The 16,688-nt window shown below is 32.5% G+C and overlaps 2 protein-coding genes and 1 long non-coding RNA gene across 7 annotated transcripts; all 3 read left to right on the plus strand.

Annotated features, from left to right (window-relative positions):
• Positions 1-869: 869 nt before the first annotated feature.
• LOC113561382 lies at positions 870-6,809 on the plus strand. Of its 4 annotated transcripts, XR_003406458.1 has the most exons (10): positions 872-1,331; positions 2,903-3,022; positions 3,117-3,234; positions 3,388-3,652; positions 3,765-3,881; positions 5,459-5,549; positions 5,834-5,979; positions 6,139-6,311; positions 6,395-6,596; positions 6,715-6,795. XR_003406458.1 is itself a non-coding variant. In XM_026969094.1 (9 exons), the coding sequence occupies exons 1-9, from the start codon at positions 1,188-1,190 to the stop codon at positions 6,763-6,765; spliced, it is 1,185 nt and encodes a 394-aa protein (XP_026824895.1). In that variant the 5' UTR covers positions 870-1,187; the 3' UTR covers positions 6,766-6,809. The 4 variants fall into 4 exon arrangements, 3 of the variants coding, with proteins under 3 accessions (XP_026824895.1, XP_026824894.1, XP_026824896.1); XM_026969094.1 differs by lacking the exon at positions 6,395-6,596 and having other exon boundaries at positions 870-1,331; positions 6,139-6,271; positions 6,715-6,809; XM_026969093.1 differs by lacking the exons at positions 6,395-6,596; positions 6,715-6,795 and having other exon boundaries at positions 870-1,331; positions 6,139-6,388.
• Positions 6,810-7,260: 451 nt separating this feature from the next.
• Positions 7,261-9,126, plus strand: LOC113561817. 2 transcript variants are annotated; one of them, XR_003406461.1, is made up of 3 exons: positions 7,261-7,701; positions 7,803-8,816; positions 8,968-9,126. It is a non-coding gene; the product is annotated as an uncharacterized LOC113561817 (long non-coding RNA). The 2 variants fall into 2 exon arrangements; XR_003406462.1 differs by having other exon boundaries at positions 7,806-8,816.
• A 912-nt stretch (positions 9,127-10,038) lies between these two features.
• Positions 10,039-14,790, plus strand: LOC113561816. The gene is made up of 8 exons (XM_026969096.1): positions 10,039-11,046; positions 12,116-12,235; positions 12,353-12,470; positions 12,627-12,891; positions 13,006-13,122; positions 13,400-13,490; positions 13,760-13,905; positions 14,097-14,790. Exons 1-8 carry the CDS (start codon positions 10,903-10,905, stop codon positions 14,293-14,295), a joined length of 1,200 nt encoding a protein of 399 aa, XP_026824897.1. The 5' UTR covers positions 10,039-10,902; the 3' UTR covers positions 14,296-14,790.
• Positions 14,791-16,688: the final 1,898 nt, after the last annotated feature.

Consider the following 16,688-nt stretch of genomic DNA (forward strand, 5'->3'; position numbering starts at 1 on the left):
GATCTACTTTTGATGACATTATACGTCCTAAGGTATTTATCAAATGTGTATTGAAGATACATACGCAACAATCATGTTCTAGACTTTAAGCCGTTGTTGTGTAGATATGATATATGTTAAATGGTTCTAATCTTATACCGGTTTATCTGCAGAAATTTAACTAATATTCTTTTTGTTAGGAATAAAGACAGTTTTTATATTTCGATTACTTTTTCCTTTTACTGTTACATGAAGAATAAAGGTGTCAAAAATATGTATAAATGTATATAATCTTCGTATATCTTCCTACATCATCACGACTATAAAGTTTTCTATACAAATCGTAAACAATATAAAAACATTCGTTGACATGCATTTACTGCTGTATCAATGAAGCTAATACATTGCGAAATGTTTTTCAGTATGTTTAATTTTATACAATATTCTATCAATAACGCAACAAAAGTGATTGAAAAAATATAAAGATTTCTTCTAGCTTGTTAAGAAATATAATTGAGCATTGATATTCATGCACTTTACTGTTTCTATTTACATTTAGTATAGTACTACTATACTAAATAGTAAATAGAATAGTATAGTACTACGATATAATACTGCAACATAATATTTTGAATTCCTACTTAAATTTAGATTTAAAATCCTTCACTAAGCATAAGACAAAATTCATTGCGAGTAACAGGTTGATGGTTGACTGTACTTTACCAGTAATTCCAGATATTAGATGTACGTATATAAAATCGATGAATCGCTCTGCTCAACGCACATGTGAACATCACGACTGCATACAACGGACTGAAACATCGAGGGCTATAGAGCGTTAGAAAGGGAACTGCGCTTGCGTGTACTTCCTTCTCCGGCATTATTTTACGAATATTTTACCGTGGGAAAGAAACATACGTTGAAATTGTTTTTCTTTCGTGCGAGATAAATTTCCTAATCCTTGAGCGTCTTTCTCGTGCGGAGACACTGTCATCAAACAGCTGTTACAATCGCATTATGATATCATGCACAATGTTGCGCTACGTTTATGCCAATTTAAACAAATGAAATAATTTTCCAGGAAATTACATATGCGAGGTGAGAGAAAAATCGTAAAACACTCTGGTGGTGTCCCTACCACTTTTTACCTGTGGGGGAATCGGTATAGATTATCGCAGTCAAATGCGAAGCTTCAATGACCACAAATAATGGTCTGTATTAAGAAGCGGTTCTTCAACCCCAGTCGGCTACTTATGCTCCCTTTTGGCTTGTGGCTTGATGAGGAAACGATATTCACTCGTTTTCAGGCAACAGTGCTTTGCAGTCTTCTGATAAGCAGTATTTTATTTCAGGTATGTCAATAAGATACATGATGATACCATCATAATGTAATCAGATTAGATCAGGATTTAATCAGATTGACCAATGATCAATATAATGACTTTAAAATGTCGGACTAATGTCGGGATGATATCTCAAGTCATTAAAAAGATGTAATATGGTGATCATTTAGACTTTTTAATGACGTTTTAATAACATGGAAATGATAAAAAAATTAAAAATTAAATTGTACACTAAATTATTCTTTATAATAAAAGTAATTTATTATAAAAATGTATTATAAAAAATACATTTGTTTTTATTAAGTAATAAAATAACGTCTATGTGAAATGTATTAATTATATTAAAATTTATTGGAATATATATATATATATATATATTTAGAAAAAAATGTCTGTGGACAACAGAACGAAACATTCTTATCTATATACATTCACTAATAATATATATAGATGTAAATGACAAAATATAATAACAAATAATAAAAAACAATACATTTGACATAACTGGACCAATACCTGCCAGTTTCTCCGACGTCATTTTAACTTTGGTATACTTACATTAGTTTAGAACCTTTAGAGGAAAAGCGCCGACATAGACCTCCTAAAGAGACATTCCCCTATTTCTGAGAAAGTAAATGTTACACTTTATCAAAACTACTTTAACACGTTGACACGTCACCCATATATGGGTGACAGCTATGTTTCCGTAGGGGCCCCGTCACCCAGATATGGGTGACAGTTCTTTTCAATTGTATGCAAATGGTTATAGGTCAGCAGTTTATATGTTAGGTATGATGGGCCGCGACGAACCGCGAACTTGGGCCCCGCGGAAAACATACTTAATTTACGCTGGGCGGTCAACGTGATAAACGCGACCTATTTAGTTAGTTAACGTATTAAGAACTAAAAGTTTATATATTTCTTGTTTGTTTATATGCTAAATGAGTTTATAGCGAGTTCTTGAAGTTCGAAAGTTTTTTCTGCAAGTTTTCTATTTGTTCTTTGATAATTTATGTAGTTTAAACAACGGTAGTTATCTTTTTTTATAATATCAAGTTTTTCTACATACTTGTAGCTTTCTAAAAATATTTTATTTTTATTTTTATCTTTATTACTTTTTTTATGGATTTCAAAGATTTAGAATTTGAGAGTTTGCCGTAAACCGACACACTCTATGCGATACGTGCTCCACTCTGCGATTAACATAACTTAATTTTGATCCTTGACAGAATACATGATGTTTGACATGAATTTTTATTTTTGTTATTACATATGGGTTTTGTATATTATTACATAAATACGGTATTTTCTTAAAACCTAGAAACGATATTATAAAAAAATATAGTACCATCTAATAGGAGGCAGTCTCTAGTATATATATGTGTACGCAAATGTTTATTTCGAGTTTTAGTTAAGAGATAATCTCCAAAACCAAAATCGTATGTCGGTTTTGGTGTCTTTCCTCTAATCATTATAAATTGATTTATCGTTTCCGTGAGCTTGTTAAGTATTATTCAAGCATGTGATTTAGGATTGTATAATTAACAATTCCCTAAGATCAATAAATTTAATGTTTGCAGCTCTCAAGACTTTTTATTGCAGACTGTAACTTTGACTTTGTTGTCAGAATATTCTCCTCCGCAACATTCTATGCCATGCTCACGATTCCGCCCATCTTATTTTGGACTCGTATGAAAACTGTAAGTTGCGCCTCTACTTCCTCGGCTGCCATAAATCTTTATATGTTCTCTCAACTTTTGCGATATATGACATAAAATATTTTTAACACGATAGATGAAATATTTCTTCGACCAACTGCAATACATCTATGACCGGCTAAAGGATAGAAACGAAATTGCTATTTACGACAAATATGGATACATTGCAAAACAATTTACGATTATACTAATAAGTAAGAAAAAGTGATAAGTAAGAAATATATATAAAAGATTATAAAAAAGTTTATATATATATTAGTACAATAAAAAAATAGATTAAAACAAGGTTTACGAATATTCGAAACACAAATAAAAACTGTTTTTATATAAAAACTTCTTCGTTTTAGTACTTCTTGTATGCTGCCTGTTTGGCAATTCTGTCATAGTATACTGGCCGTACATTTTTGACATCATTATACCGAAAAATGAGTCTTATGCAATTCATACCATGCAATTTGTGACCAAGTACTTCAAAGTCTCAGAGAAGTATTATTTTTTAGTTGTTGTGCATTTGAATGCAGCCTGTACTACAGGGTTAATTGTATTAGCAGGGACGGGAACAATATGTTTTTCGTATACGCAACATATCTGCGGTATGTTTGAAATTGCCAGGTAAAGAAATATTTAGTGGAATAAACAACTGATGTTTAGATTATCAGAAGAATTACGTTTCGCTTCAAATAAGTTTGAAAGATGATTTAATAAGCAGGATCATTTTTTGCAGCTATCGTATTGAACAAGCAATGACGACCGAGTTGTTATATAACTTTGATATAAAGAATAGAATTGTGATATCCAGAAAGATGATATTTGCTATAGATATACAACGCCAAGCTATGCAGTTAGTATTATAATTATGTAATAATGTATGTACATTACATATACAAATAACGCTAATAGTAATATAGCATTGTAACGGTCATCGTGTTTCTGCCACTTGTTATAAAAAAAAAAATTAGATATATTGGGTCGTCCGGAAAGTTCGTGCCGATTTTGAAGGAAAATTCAAAGGCAACATTTTTTTATGTCGATAAATATGTATTGACTTATGTACGCATCGTTTTGTTTCACAACTTTTGTCCATCTTTCACGCAACTGGAAGATTCCATTCTCCCAGAACTTCTTAGGTTTCTCGGCGAAAAACTCCTCAAGGTGGTTTTTTATGTCGATCAAAGAGTTGAAGTTCTTGCCGCTAAGAGAATTTTGCACAGACCTAAATAAGTGAAAGTCTGAAGGTGCAATGTCTGGTGAATACGGTGGGTGAGGTGGCACATCCCAGCCAAACTCCAACAATTTTTGTCGGGTAGTCAAAGAAACATGAGGTCTGGCATTGTCCTGATGGAACACGACGCCCTTCCTATTAGCTAATTCTAGACGTTTTTCCTGAATCGCTGTCTTTAATTCGTCCAGTTGCGAGCAGTACTTATCTGCATTTATCGTTTGGTTGTGTGGTAGGAGCTTATAATATAGGATTCCTTTCCAATCCCACCAGACACAGAGCATGACTTTTTTTGGATGAAGGCCAGCTTTCGGAGTGGTTAATGCTGGTTCATTTCGCTTACCCCAGGATCTTTTTCGTTCTACATTGTTGTAAATGATCCATTTTTCGTCACCCGTCACTAATTGCTTAAAAAATGGTACGTTTTCGTTGCGCTTGTACAGCGAGTCGCAGATGGAAATGCGATCCATTAAATTTTTTCGGCCAAATTATGCGGAACCCATACATCACAGCGACTTACGTAACCAAGCTTCACTACATGATCGTGGACAGTGGTTTTCGATATTTTCAGTATCTCTGCTAATTCACGTGTCGTGTAGCGCGGGTTATTCTCGATCGGTGTCTTGATTTGGTCATCATCAGTAGTAGAGGGTCTGCCCGAGCGTTCTTGGTCTTTAAGGTTAAAATCACCAGCTCTAAACTTAGCGAACCACTTACGTACGGTTCTTTCAGCTAAAGCGCCTTCTCCGTAAACAGAACATATCGAATTTGTTGCTTGTGAGGCATTTTTGCCTTTCCGGTAATAGAAAAGCATCAAGTGTCTAAAATGTTCTTTGTTTTCTTCCATCTTGAAAAGAGTACAAAACTGACACGAATCAATTTATCTGAAACAACTTTTTTCCTAAAGATGCGTTGAAATGTCACCTTTAAGCATATGTATATAAATCGTATGTTTTCAATAACATTGATATATTCAGACATGTTCCAACGCCATCTATTAAAAATCAGCACGAACTTTCCGGACGACCCAATACATATATAAAACCGATAACTTTTGAATCATGTAACTAATAAAACAATACTAGAAAACGATCGCTATTGAAAACATTCAGAATGTTTAATTGAAGTTTAATTGAATCTTTCATAGTGATAATGACTGATATACTACTTCTATTGTTTAATAATAATATCTGTTTAAGGTTCGCTAAACATTTTGTAACTAGTATTGAAGGAGCACTTTTTATTATGGTATTAACTACTGTGCTTTGCGTGAGTTGCAATCTTACTCAAGTGAGTGTTTTTTTACTTTCTAGATGTTCACAAGCGAATTACAATTAACATCTTATAATAATCTTAAAACATAGAAAACGTGACTAAGAATACTGAAAATTCCGAATATTATATTTTGCTAATTGTATGATAGAATTATTAATGACTGACGAAAAATATATTTATACCAAATAAGATAATTGCTTTTTATATCTTTGCTGTATCTGTAAGAAGCGTGAGATTTTGTGCAAAATGATATGTTTTATAAAATGGTGATCATATTGATCATAATTATGATATTTTAGGTATTTCTAATTCAGTCACTTGCGGAGAAAATGGAGGAAACAATATTACATCTTTCGGCTGTAGGGTTCATTCTCACGACTATGTTCCTAACCAGTTATGCTGGGCAAGAAATTACAGATCATAGTAATCACTTATATGTAATTACGTAAGTGATAGTCTTACGTGTGGTGTTGAAACTTTGACCTAATAGCTTTTAATGAGGAAAATACGAATTAAAAACCTCATGTATATGTACGCGAACAATGATTAATCTATTGTCTTATACTTCTCATTTTGGTAATTTTAATTAAATCATTTATTATAGATACAACGTTTCATGGTACTTAGCACCGTTACACATACAGAAAATGATATTGCTTCTATTACAAAGAAGCAATAAAATTTTCACCCTGAGTGTCGGTGGATTATTTACAGGATCTTTAGAATGTTTCGCTACAGTAAAGCTATTTCATTTATTTATACGTATTGTTGAAGCAAGTAGGTTTCATAAAGTAGAAAAAGTTTCGAGACAATTTTTTTACTATAAATAAGGGTATTAACTTTTCATATATACGAACTAGCTAATCGCATAAGAGTGAGCGTGACTATCTGACCAATGAGATGTCGGTTCACTTGGCACGATGAAGAAGAAACTCATGTAACTTTTATGGAAGTATTGTGCGCGTTCTTCTCGTTTTAACGTATTATTATATTTGTTATAAAAGCATGCAAAACTTGCTCCAACACATATAACATACATTGATTATGTATATTACACATATTGTACGTATTTCCATAATACATTAAAACACATTTATTATACATATACTTATAATACATCATATGAATAATGCCGCATATTTCGTGCAACTATTGCAAAGAGAAACGTACTTATTTACAGCTGGTGAGTGCATCAGTATCTTACTTCACCTTCATGTTCTCCATGCAGTAATAACGGACAGATAGATTGTCTGATAGTATATTAGAATAAAATAGGTAGATATAAAGCACATATATACCATATAGTTTTATTTCTTTCGAAATTGTAACACTCCCTAAAATAAACAGAAAAAAGTTGCATTAGTTGAAATATGTGCATAGTCAACACATCACAAAACTGACGAAATCAATGATAGTAAAGTATTTCTCACGTTGAAACATATGGTATATGGGACATTATTTAAATGAAGTTTAAATGAGTTTCCACAATGTAAGTAACATGTCAGTAATACACGCACACGCCTGCACGCTCGCACGCACACATACATAACGAGAGAGAGAGAGAGCTAAACTTATGATTTCTTGCATTGTCTACACGACTTAACAGCAATTCTGAGATTTACAGATGTTGATAATGAGTATTCGTGCATTCGTGATTAATGCATGCATCTAAGAAAAAATAGGATATCGATGATTGAAGCATATAATTAATGGAATTCAGAAATTTGAACGCATTTGGGAATGATGGCTACGGCATAGTGTTATTAGGATAGTCACTTTCTTAACAAAGATTTATTGTAAAATGTGTACATCATACGAAGGATAATAAGCTGGAATACATTTTAGAATAACAAGATACCTCTTTTATGTGTATCAAAATCTCTCTCTAATAAGTTGTACTTATGTTATATGTATAGTATATCTTAACAATATGTTTTAGAGACCAGCATATTAGATTGATGATATGTGTATATCTTTCCAGTCAGAAACAGAAGATATACTTGAAAAGGAAAAAGAGCGAACGTATTAAAATTGGGCACATAATAATTGTTGACGAAAGATCGAAGGAATCGAGCAACAGAGTCGCCCAACGCTGAGCGCGAGACACAGTGTAGGAGATCCGAGACGATTTCACAGAGGACGGGAATAATGGACTTCACTGGTTGCAGTTGAGTACTTGAATAATTTCGTTTAATAGTCTTTATTCGTAAAGTAGCTGGTCACTCTCGAGAGTTCGTTTCACATGAATTAAGACTCGCACTCATGCAGCAGGTGTTCGATCGCTATGCGGCTATCTTCGGCGCGGCGCGAATATGCGGAAATCTTGCCACGAGCCGTGAAACTGCAAAAATTCGCGAATTCTCGAGGATTGTCGTAGAGCGGAGCACACAGTTACAAAAAAATGGAGATCCTCTAGAGAGGGATCGGTACAAGTGGTTACATTTTCTATTGGTCGCGCCATTTGTTTCTAAACCGGAAACTGAAGAGAGATAGAAGATGGAGATTGGATAGAGATGGATAGATAGATGGATAGAACTTGTAAACAGTGACGAGCAGAAAGTGTGAAAGTGATGTTGGTGCTGCATTCACTCACTTCCTCATTAGAAACAAATGGCGTCGGTTATACCCATCCCTCCTTATAGGATTCCTACAAAAAAATGTGATCGGTAGATAACTTCGCGGAACTGAGCAGATAGTCTCGCAACCGATAATTTTGAGATAAGTCTGAGAGATACTTAGCAACGAAAAACTGCGATAAAGAGAGCGGTCAACTGCAGAAACTATTGCGAATTGGCCGAAACTTTGAACGCGAGACTAGTCCGACACGAAACTGATCTGGACGGTAACGAGGAAATATTGAATCTCTCGTCTTCGCGATACAGACTCGCTTATAAAGGCTCGCTTGAGACAAATAAGATGGAATTCGGTTGATTCGAATTTTGACAAATACTTCGAATAATAGAATTTCGGCCGTCTATCGCGTAGTGAAATCTCAGCGATAGCTATTATGTAACGAGCCTGTACTCACGATAAAAACAACTTGTTTGTATGATGTCGAAAATAAGTCTGTTTGTCTGATTTCGATTACTGTAAGCTTGAAATTTACTGAAATAAATTCTATTACGTAGAAATGAAAATTTCAAATTTCGTCTAATCCTGAACAATAATGGAATAATGAAAAGGAGTGAGCTACAGGAGTGAGCGTCTTGTTAAAAGTTTGTCTTATAAATGTCTTTCTGTGGCAAATAAACATCTATTGAATTCTTTTCGTCGTCAAATCAAGTATTTATTTTGTTACAATCTTTTCTAAGAAAAATACTAAATTACGAGTATCTGTTTACGTAAAACAATTATTTGCGGGAACAGAAGTCGCGCGCAAGTTCGTCACAATTTTAATATCCAATTTTGAAAGGTTATTTTTCTTTTAATATAGGTGCTGCACTATATGCTGTTTGAGACTCACCTTTCTCGAGTAAATCTCTCTAACAATAAGTATATCATTCTTTGCGTCTGCTTTTGATAACATTATGCGTCTTAAAGTATTTATCAAATGTGTATTGAAAATACATACGCAACAATCATGTTCTAGATTTTAAGCCGTTTTTTTGTAGATATTTTGCAGATTTTTGTAGATATAATATATGTTTAATGGTACCTAACATAGGTTCACCTGCAGAAACTAAGGTAATTATGTACTTTAACGGACCCAGCCCCGATGACCTTGACCTTGACATATGTTGTCAAGGTCACCCTCCTGAGTGACCTTGAAGAAGTTTTAGCCGTCGCTCGTTGTTTGTTAAAAAGTTATAAACAAAAAAGTTTAATGATTTCGCACGAATTTTTAGCTGTCCACGTGAAGCAAGAACATGATACTGACATATATTACAAAGGTTACCTTCCCGAATAACCCGCACTAGGTTTTAGTCGTCGATCGTTGTTTATGAAAAAGTTATTAACAAAAGAAATTTCGAAAATATAGTAGTTATTTTGAAAGAATATTGAATATTGAAAGATATAAACGACGAATATGTATATGAACGAAGAAAGAAAAGTCATTTAAAGCAGTGAATTGTTAATATATAGAATAGTTTCTTTTAATATAAGTACAAAGTATTCTTCACTTTAACCAAAAGCACAAACAGTTAAATACAAAGTATTCTCTGCTTTAACTTAACCTAACCTAACCTAAGCTAAAATTCCATCAAATATACTCTTTCGTAAACGTATATGGTATCGTAAAATTATGCTTTATTCATTAAACATTTTTGTTAATAACTTTTAACAACCAACGAGCGAAGGGTGAAACCTAGTGCGGGTTATTCAGGAAGGTGACCTTTGTAATATATGTCAAACTCAAGTCCTTGCCTCGCGTGGACAGCTGAAAATTCGTGCAAAATTATTAAACTTCTTTTGTTAATAACTTTTTAATAAACAACGAGCGACGGCTAAACCTCTTCAAGGTCACTCAGGAGGGTGACCTTGACAACATATGTCAAGGTCAAGGTCATCGGGGCTGGGTCCGTTAAAGTACATAATTACCAATAGAAGCATTCGATGACATACGTTTCTTGCAGAATCAAGCTATAATGCATTGCTGAAATGCTTTTCAGATTTTATGTAATATTCTATCAATAATAACGCAACAAAATATATTGATTAAAAAAATACATCAAGATTTCTTCTAGCTAGTTAATGACTATAATAAATATTAATCAAGTTGTTATTGATACTATACTGTTTCTATTTACATTTAGTACTACAACAAAATATTTTGAAGTCCCATTTCTAGTTACATTTTAAATCCTTCACTAAGCAGGAGACAAAATTAATTTCAAGTAACAGATTGGTGATTGTATCTACTTTATTAGTTAATTCCAGACTTTAGATGTATGTACCTATATAAAATCGATGAGCTGCTCCGTTCAAGGCACATGCGAACGTCACGACTGCACACAACGCACTGAAACGCCAAGAACTATAGAGCGTTAGAAAAGGGAACTGCGCTTGCGTGAATTTCCATCTCCGGCATCATTTTTGGAATATTTTTCCGTGGGAAAGAAACACACGTTGAAATTTTTCTTTTTTTCATGTAACATAAATTTCTTAATAATTAAATTGAGAGCCTGTCTCATGCGAAGACATTAAACTGTCATCAAACAGCTGTTACAATTGCATGGTAGTATTATGCACCATTTTGCGTTACGTTTATGCCAATTTAAACAATTTAAATAATTTACCTGGAAATTACATACGCGAGGCGAGGGAAGTCATAAAACACTCTTGTGATGTCTCCACCATCCTCTCAGTGGAGGAATCGCTATATATTGTCATTTCGCAGTCAAATGCGAAGCTTCACTGACTACAAATAATGGTCTGTATTAAGAAGCGGTTCTTTAACCCCAGTCGGCTACTTCTGCTCGCTTTCGGCTTGTGGCCTGATAAGGAAACGATATTCACCCGGTTTCAGGCAACATTTCTTTGCAGTTTTTTGATAAGCAGCATTGTATTTCAAGTAAATCACTATTTCGTTAGTAAAATCTATGTGAGAATAACATCAGAGATGATTGACCAAAAATGATCAAGGGTGCGTTCACGAAACTCAGCAGTTGTACAACTGTTTAGTAATTTTGTCCTGAACTAAGCAATGCACTCACTCGCAACGTGGTGATTTTCTCATCATAAAAATTTCGGTACTTTTACTGATCAGTTTCCATGTCAACATGACGCAGCCCGTGATTAATAAAGTAAATAAAGAAAATGTAAATATTAATTCGGAAATGTGTAGTGGAAAATATATTAACGATGGAATAGAATATGTTATAACAGATACATTCGAAGTGCATCAGTTATTATCTACTGGTAAGTAGTAATGCGGCGAATGAGATATTTATTTATTTTATATGTATTAATATATTAATATTAATATCGATTATTTCACTATTCTGCAGATCCACAATATTTTAAATAATACTTTATAATATTATACATACTGAATAATCTAAATCCATTCTGTCATACACAATTCGGCAGTTTGACACATTTCTACCGTTTCTGCGCAATAAAGCGTCCCGATATTCACTGCCAGTACTGAAAATCTATAGTTTACGTCACGTACACTATTATAGATTTCCAGCGCAGCCAAAGTCGCGCAGTACTGATTAGTTGTGTTCAGCATACATCACTGAGCGCTCAGTGTATGTTCACTCAACAGTTCCACACCTCTCGAGTTTCGTGAACGCACCCAAAAAAATGTAATGACGTTAAAATGATGGATTATTGTCATAAATAGATTATACCTCAAATCATTAAAAAGACAACATGGTCATATTTGTAACTTTTTAACGACATTTTAATGACGTTTTATCTAAAAATGACCTAAAACTATACATTTGACATAACTGGACCAGTACTTATCAGTTTTACTGACGTCATTATAACTTTGGTGCGCTTGTTTAGAATGTAGTCATTATAAACTGATTTTATCGTTTTCGTAATCTTATTCAGTATTCTATGTACTTTAGGTCTTTAGCATTATGTAATTGACAGTTTGCCATTGAAATCAATAAATTTAATGTTTGCAGCTTTCAAGAGTTTTCATTGCAGAATGTAACTTCGATCTTATTGTGAGAATAGTCTCTTCCACGACATTCTTTACCATGCTTACGATTCTACCCTTCTCATTTTGGGTTAATATAAAAACTGTAAGTGTCCTCCTACTTCTTCAAGAAAGGAAGAGATTGCCAGAAATAAAGCCATGTATGTGACAAAATTTTTTTACACCTTGCGGCATATGCCATAAAATATGTTCAATACGATAGATCACATATTTATTGGACCAACTGCAATACATCTACGACCGGCTAAAGGATAGAAACGAAATTGCTATCTATGACAAATATGGAAACACTGGAAAACAGTTTGCGACTATAGTAATAAGTAAGAAAAAGTGATAGGAAAGAAATGTATATAAAAAGATTATAAAAAAGCTTATATATTAGAACAATATAAAAAATAGATTAGAAAAAAAGTTTGAGAATATTAGAGATACAAATAAAAACTGTTTTTATATAAAGATTTCTTCTCCGTTTTCAGTACTTCTTGTATGCGGCCTATCTGGTAATTCTGTCATAATATATTGGCCATACATTCTTGATATCGTTGTACCGAAAAATGAGTCTTATGCAATTCACATGATGCAATTTGTGACCGAGTACTTTAATGTCTCAGAGAAATATTATTTTTTAGTCGTTGTTCATTTGAATGCAGCCTGTTCTACAGGGTTAATTGTATTAGCAGGGACGGGAACAATATTTTTTTCGTATTTGCAGCAGACCTGCGGTATGTTTGAAATTGCCAGGTAAAGATATTATTTGTGAGATAAACAACGAATGATTAGATTATCAGAAGAAGTACATTTTGGTTCAAATAAGTTTGAAAAATGATGTAATAACAGCAGGGACGTTATTTACAGCTATCGTATTGAACAAGCAATGGCGACCGAGTTGTTACATAACTTTGATATAAAGAATACAATTGGAATATGCAGAGAGATAATATGTGCCATAGATATACAACGTCAAGCTATGCAGTTAGTATTTATATGATAATGTATGTACATTACCACGTACAAATGAAGCTAATAAAACGTAGTAACAGTTATAATCTTACTGCTATTTGTTATAAAAAAATATTAGATATACATATACAGAACCACGAGAACTGTTGCATCATATAACTAATGAAAGAATAGTAGGAAATGACCGCGATGGAAAAATTTAGAAATGTTGTACAATTGAAGTTTAATAGAATCTTTTATATTGGTACTATCTGATGGTTTTATTGTTGAAAAATAATATCTGTTTAAGGTGTGCTAAAGGCTTCATAACTAGTATGGAAGGAACAATTTTTGTTTTGGTAATAACTTTGGTACTTTGTGTGAGTTGCAATCTTTTTCGAGTGAGTTTTCTTAATTTGAGGATATTTACAAGTCACTTACAACTAACATCTTATAATAATCGTAAAAGACAGAAGACATGACCAAGAATTATAAAAACTCCGAATATTAAATTTTGCTAATTTTATGATAGAATTGTTAAAATTTAATGAGAAATATATATCGAATAATATGCTTTTTTATATCTTTTACTTTATCTGTAGGAATCTTTAGATTTTGTGCAAAGTGTTGCATTTTATAAAATGTTGACCATACAACCGTAATATTTTAGATATTTCAAATTGAATCACCTATGGAGAGGATGGACGAGGTTTTATTACACTTTTCGGCTGTATTTATAGTTTTGATGATCATGTTCTTATCCAGTTATGTTGGACAAGATGTTACAGATCATAGTAATTACGTATATGTAATTACGTAAGTGATAGTCTTACGTGTGGTTGCAACTTTGTCCTAATAACTTTTAATGAGGAAATTAAAAAAACAACAAATTAAAAACCTCATGCATTATACGAAAAATTATTAATTTTAATTAATAATAATAAAACAGTTAAATAATTTTTATGTACTTCTGACTTGTTAATGTTATTTACTCATTTTTTTTATAGATACAACGTTGCATGGTACTTAGCACCGTTACACATACAGAAACTGATACTGTTTCTACTACAAAGAAGCAATAAAAGTTGCACCCTGAGTGTCGGTGGATTATTTACAGCATCTTTAGAATGTTTTGCAACAGTAAAGCTATTTCATTTATTTGTAGGCATTGTTGAAGCAAGCAGGTTATTGGATTCCACAGGCTAGAAAAGGATTCATTTTTCTTTTACTAAGAAATTTAAGTTTTTACATATATGGCATAGTTACTCGATCGTATTAATCGCATAAGAGTGAGCGTGATTATCTGACCAATAAAAGGTCGACTCACTCAGCACGATGAAGAAGAAAGTCATATAACTTTTATGGAAGTATTGCGCGCGTTATCCTTGTTTTAATGTTTTTATATTGCTAATGGAAGCATAAAAAACTTGCTCCAACACATATTATATACATTGATTATAATTATTATATATATATTGTACGTATTTCTATAATATATCAACACATTTATTAAATACTTATAAATTTATTATGATATGTGTAAAATACAGTATATGAATAATGTCGCATATCTTGTGCAAATATTGCAAACAGAAACGTACTTGTTTGCAGCTGTTTCAAGCATCAATGTCCTACTTCACCTTCATGTACTCCATGCAGTAATAACAAGCAGATAACTAGTCTGATATATGAGTATATTAGAATAAAGTAGGTAGATATAAAACACACATACACATATACAAAATATTTTTATTTCTTTCGAAATTGTAACACTTCCTACAAATAAACAGGCAAAAGTTGCATTAATTGAAATACATGCACAGTCAACACATCACAAAACCGACGAAATCGACGACAATAAAATACCTCTCACATTGAAACGTATGAGACATTATTTAAATGAAATTTCCGCAATGTAAGTAATGTTTTCATATTAACCCTTTCGCTACCGCAGGTCTGGCCGCCTGACCGCTCCTGCGGAACTTGTCGCTGTTCAGTAAGTGTACGTGTAAGCGTTAGTCGGCGTTTGAAGGTTGCTTATTACACCTCAAAGATTTGCTTTCATATTTTTTTTTTTAATAGGCAATGTTTGTACTTAAAACAACACATTTTTACTTTATTAAGTAGTTTCACATTTAATTAAGCATTGAAATAAATGTCCGTAAATGTAAATATTTAAAAACAATTATAATACTAACATAATAATAATTTTCATAATAAGGTGTTATCTCGCTGGTGTCTGCAGTTTATGTGATCTAATATTTTTGACTACTTTTTGTGGCGGGCGACTATTGTCTCCTATAGTATGCAAGAAGCGTTTAGTGACGGGTGACTTAAGTCACCTGTAGTAGCGAAAGGATTAACACACACACACACAAAGAGCTAATTTATAGTTTTCTTGCACCGTCCGCATGACTTAACAGCAATTCTGCGATTCACAGATATTGATAATGAGTATTCGTACATTCGTGATTAATGCATGCGATTAATGCATCTAATTAAATAATGCATTTAAGAATGAACAGGACATCAATGATTGATAAAGTATATAATTAATCGAATAAAGAAAATTTGAACTCATTTGGAGAAGATGGCTGTGGCGGTATTGTTATTAGAATAAGAAGTTATTTTGTTAACAAAGATTTATTGAAGAAAGTGTATATAATATGAAAGACGATAAATAAATGTAGATTATGTTACAACAATAAAATAGTTTTTTTCATGTATAAAATTCTCTCTAATAAATTGAACGTATCTTAAATATATCTTAAAAATAGTTTTTAAAGGCCAGCACTTTTAGCATAATAAATTGATGGTGTTTGTGTATATCTTTCCAGACAAAAACAGAAGATATACTTAACGAAAGAGAAAAAGAACAGATGTATTATATTAATATTAAACATTTAATATTGGAATATATATTGGGTTAGCCAAAAAATAACTGCATTTTTTTTCTGTGTAAATAAAAGGCGAATTACTTACTAAGATATCCAAGTTGTTTTAACTGGTTTTTAACGCTCGATTTTGATATGTTAAAATTCTCAGCAATCTCTCGTTAAACGCCAATTGGATTCGATCATGCCTTTATTTTGTCGTCATCAACTTCGATTTGTCTTCCTGAGCTTGGTACATCAAAATCTCTAGACCGAACATTAGCAAATCAATTCTAACACTGTCGTATTTTTAAGGCATCTTCACCATACACATAACTTTTCATGAGTTTGCACAGCGTTTTTTTCTTTTCGGAGGTAATACAGCAAAATATGACGAAAATGTTCCTTTTGATTTTCCATTTTGAAATTGACGCAATTATTAACGAACAAACAATTGTTAATGAAATCGTGCACTTTATTTTTCTAAAATAGGCTTGAACCGTCAGCTGTCAGGTTACATAGTGAATTTGCGATTTAAAATAAAGTTAGTTATATTCAGTTATATTTCAAAATATGTATGTCCATTTATTAGAAAAAAACGCAATTATTTTTGGTCAACCCAATAGTACTAGAAAAGAGGTGAGCTACACTAGAGTCTTATTAAAAGTTTGTCTTATAAAGGTCTTTCCGTAAGTAAATAAACATTGCAAATAAACATCTATTTAT

This window comes from Ooceraea biroi, chromosome 4, assembly GCF_003672135.1.
Source record: "Ooceraea biroi isolate clonal line C1 chromosome 4, Obir_v5.4, whole genome shotgun sequence".
NCBI classification, from domain to species: Eukaryota; Metazoa; Arthropoda; class Insecta; order Hymenoptera; family Formicidae; genus Ooceraea; species Ooceraea biroi.

Bases quoted from the DNA above. Each gene is read 5' to 3' on its own strand.
- LOC113561382 (XM_026969093.1), top strand. From the start codon at position 1,188: ATGGTCTGTATTAAGAAGCGGTTCTTCAACCCCAGTCGGCTACTTATG. The intron at 1,332-2,902 runs GTATGTCAATAA...TAATGTTTGCAG, and splicing joins TAAGCAGTATTTTATTTCAG to CTCTCAAGACTTTTTATTGC. The intron at 5,550-5,833 runs GTGAGTGTTTTT...ATGATATTTTAG, and splicing joins TGAGTTGCAATCTTACTCAA to GTATTTCTAATTCAGTCACT.
- LOC113561816 (XM_026969096.1), top strand. From the start codon at position 10,903: ATGGTCTGTATTAAGAAGCGGTTCTTTAACCCCAGTCGGCTACTTCTG. The intron at 12,471-12,626 runs GTAAGAAAAAGT...CTCCGTTTTCAG, and splicing joins GTTTGCGACTATAGTAATAA to TACTTCTTGTATGCGGCCTA. The intron at 13,906-14,096 runs GTAAGTGATAGT...TTTTTTTTATAG, and splicing joins AATTACGTATATGTAATTAC to ATACAACGTTGCATGGTACT.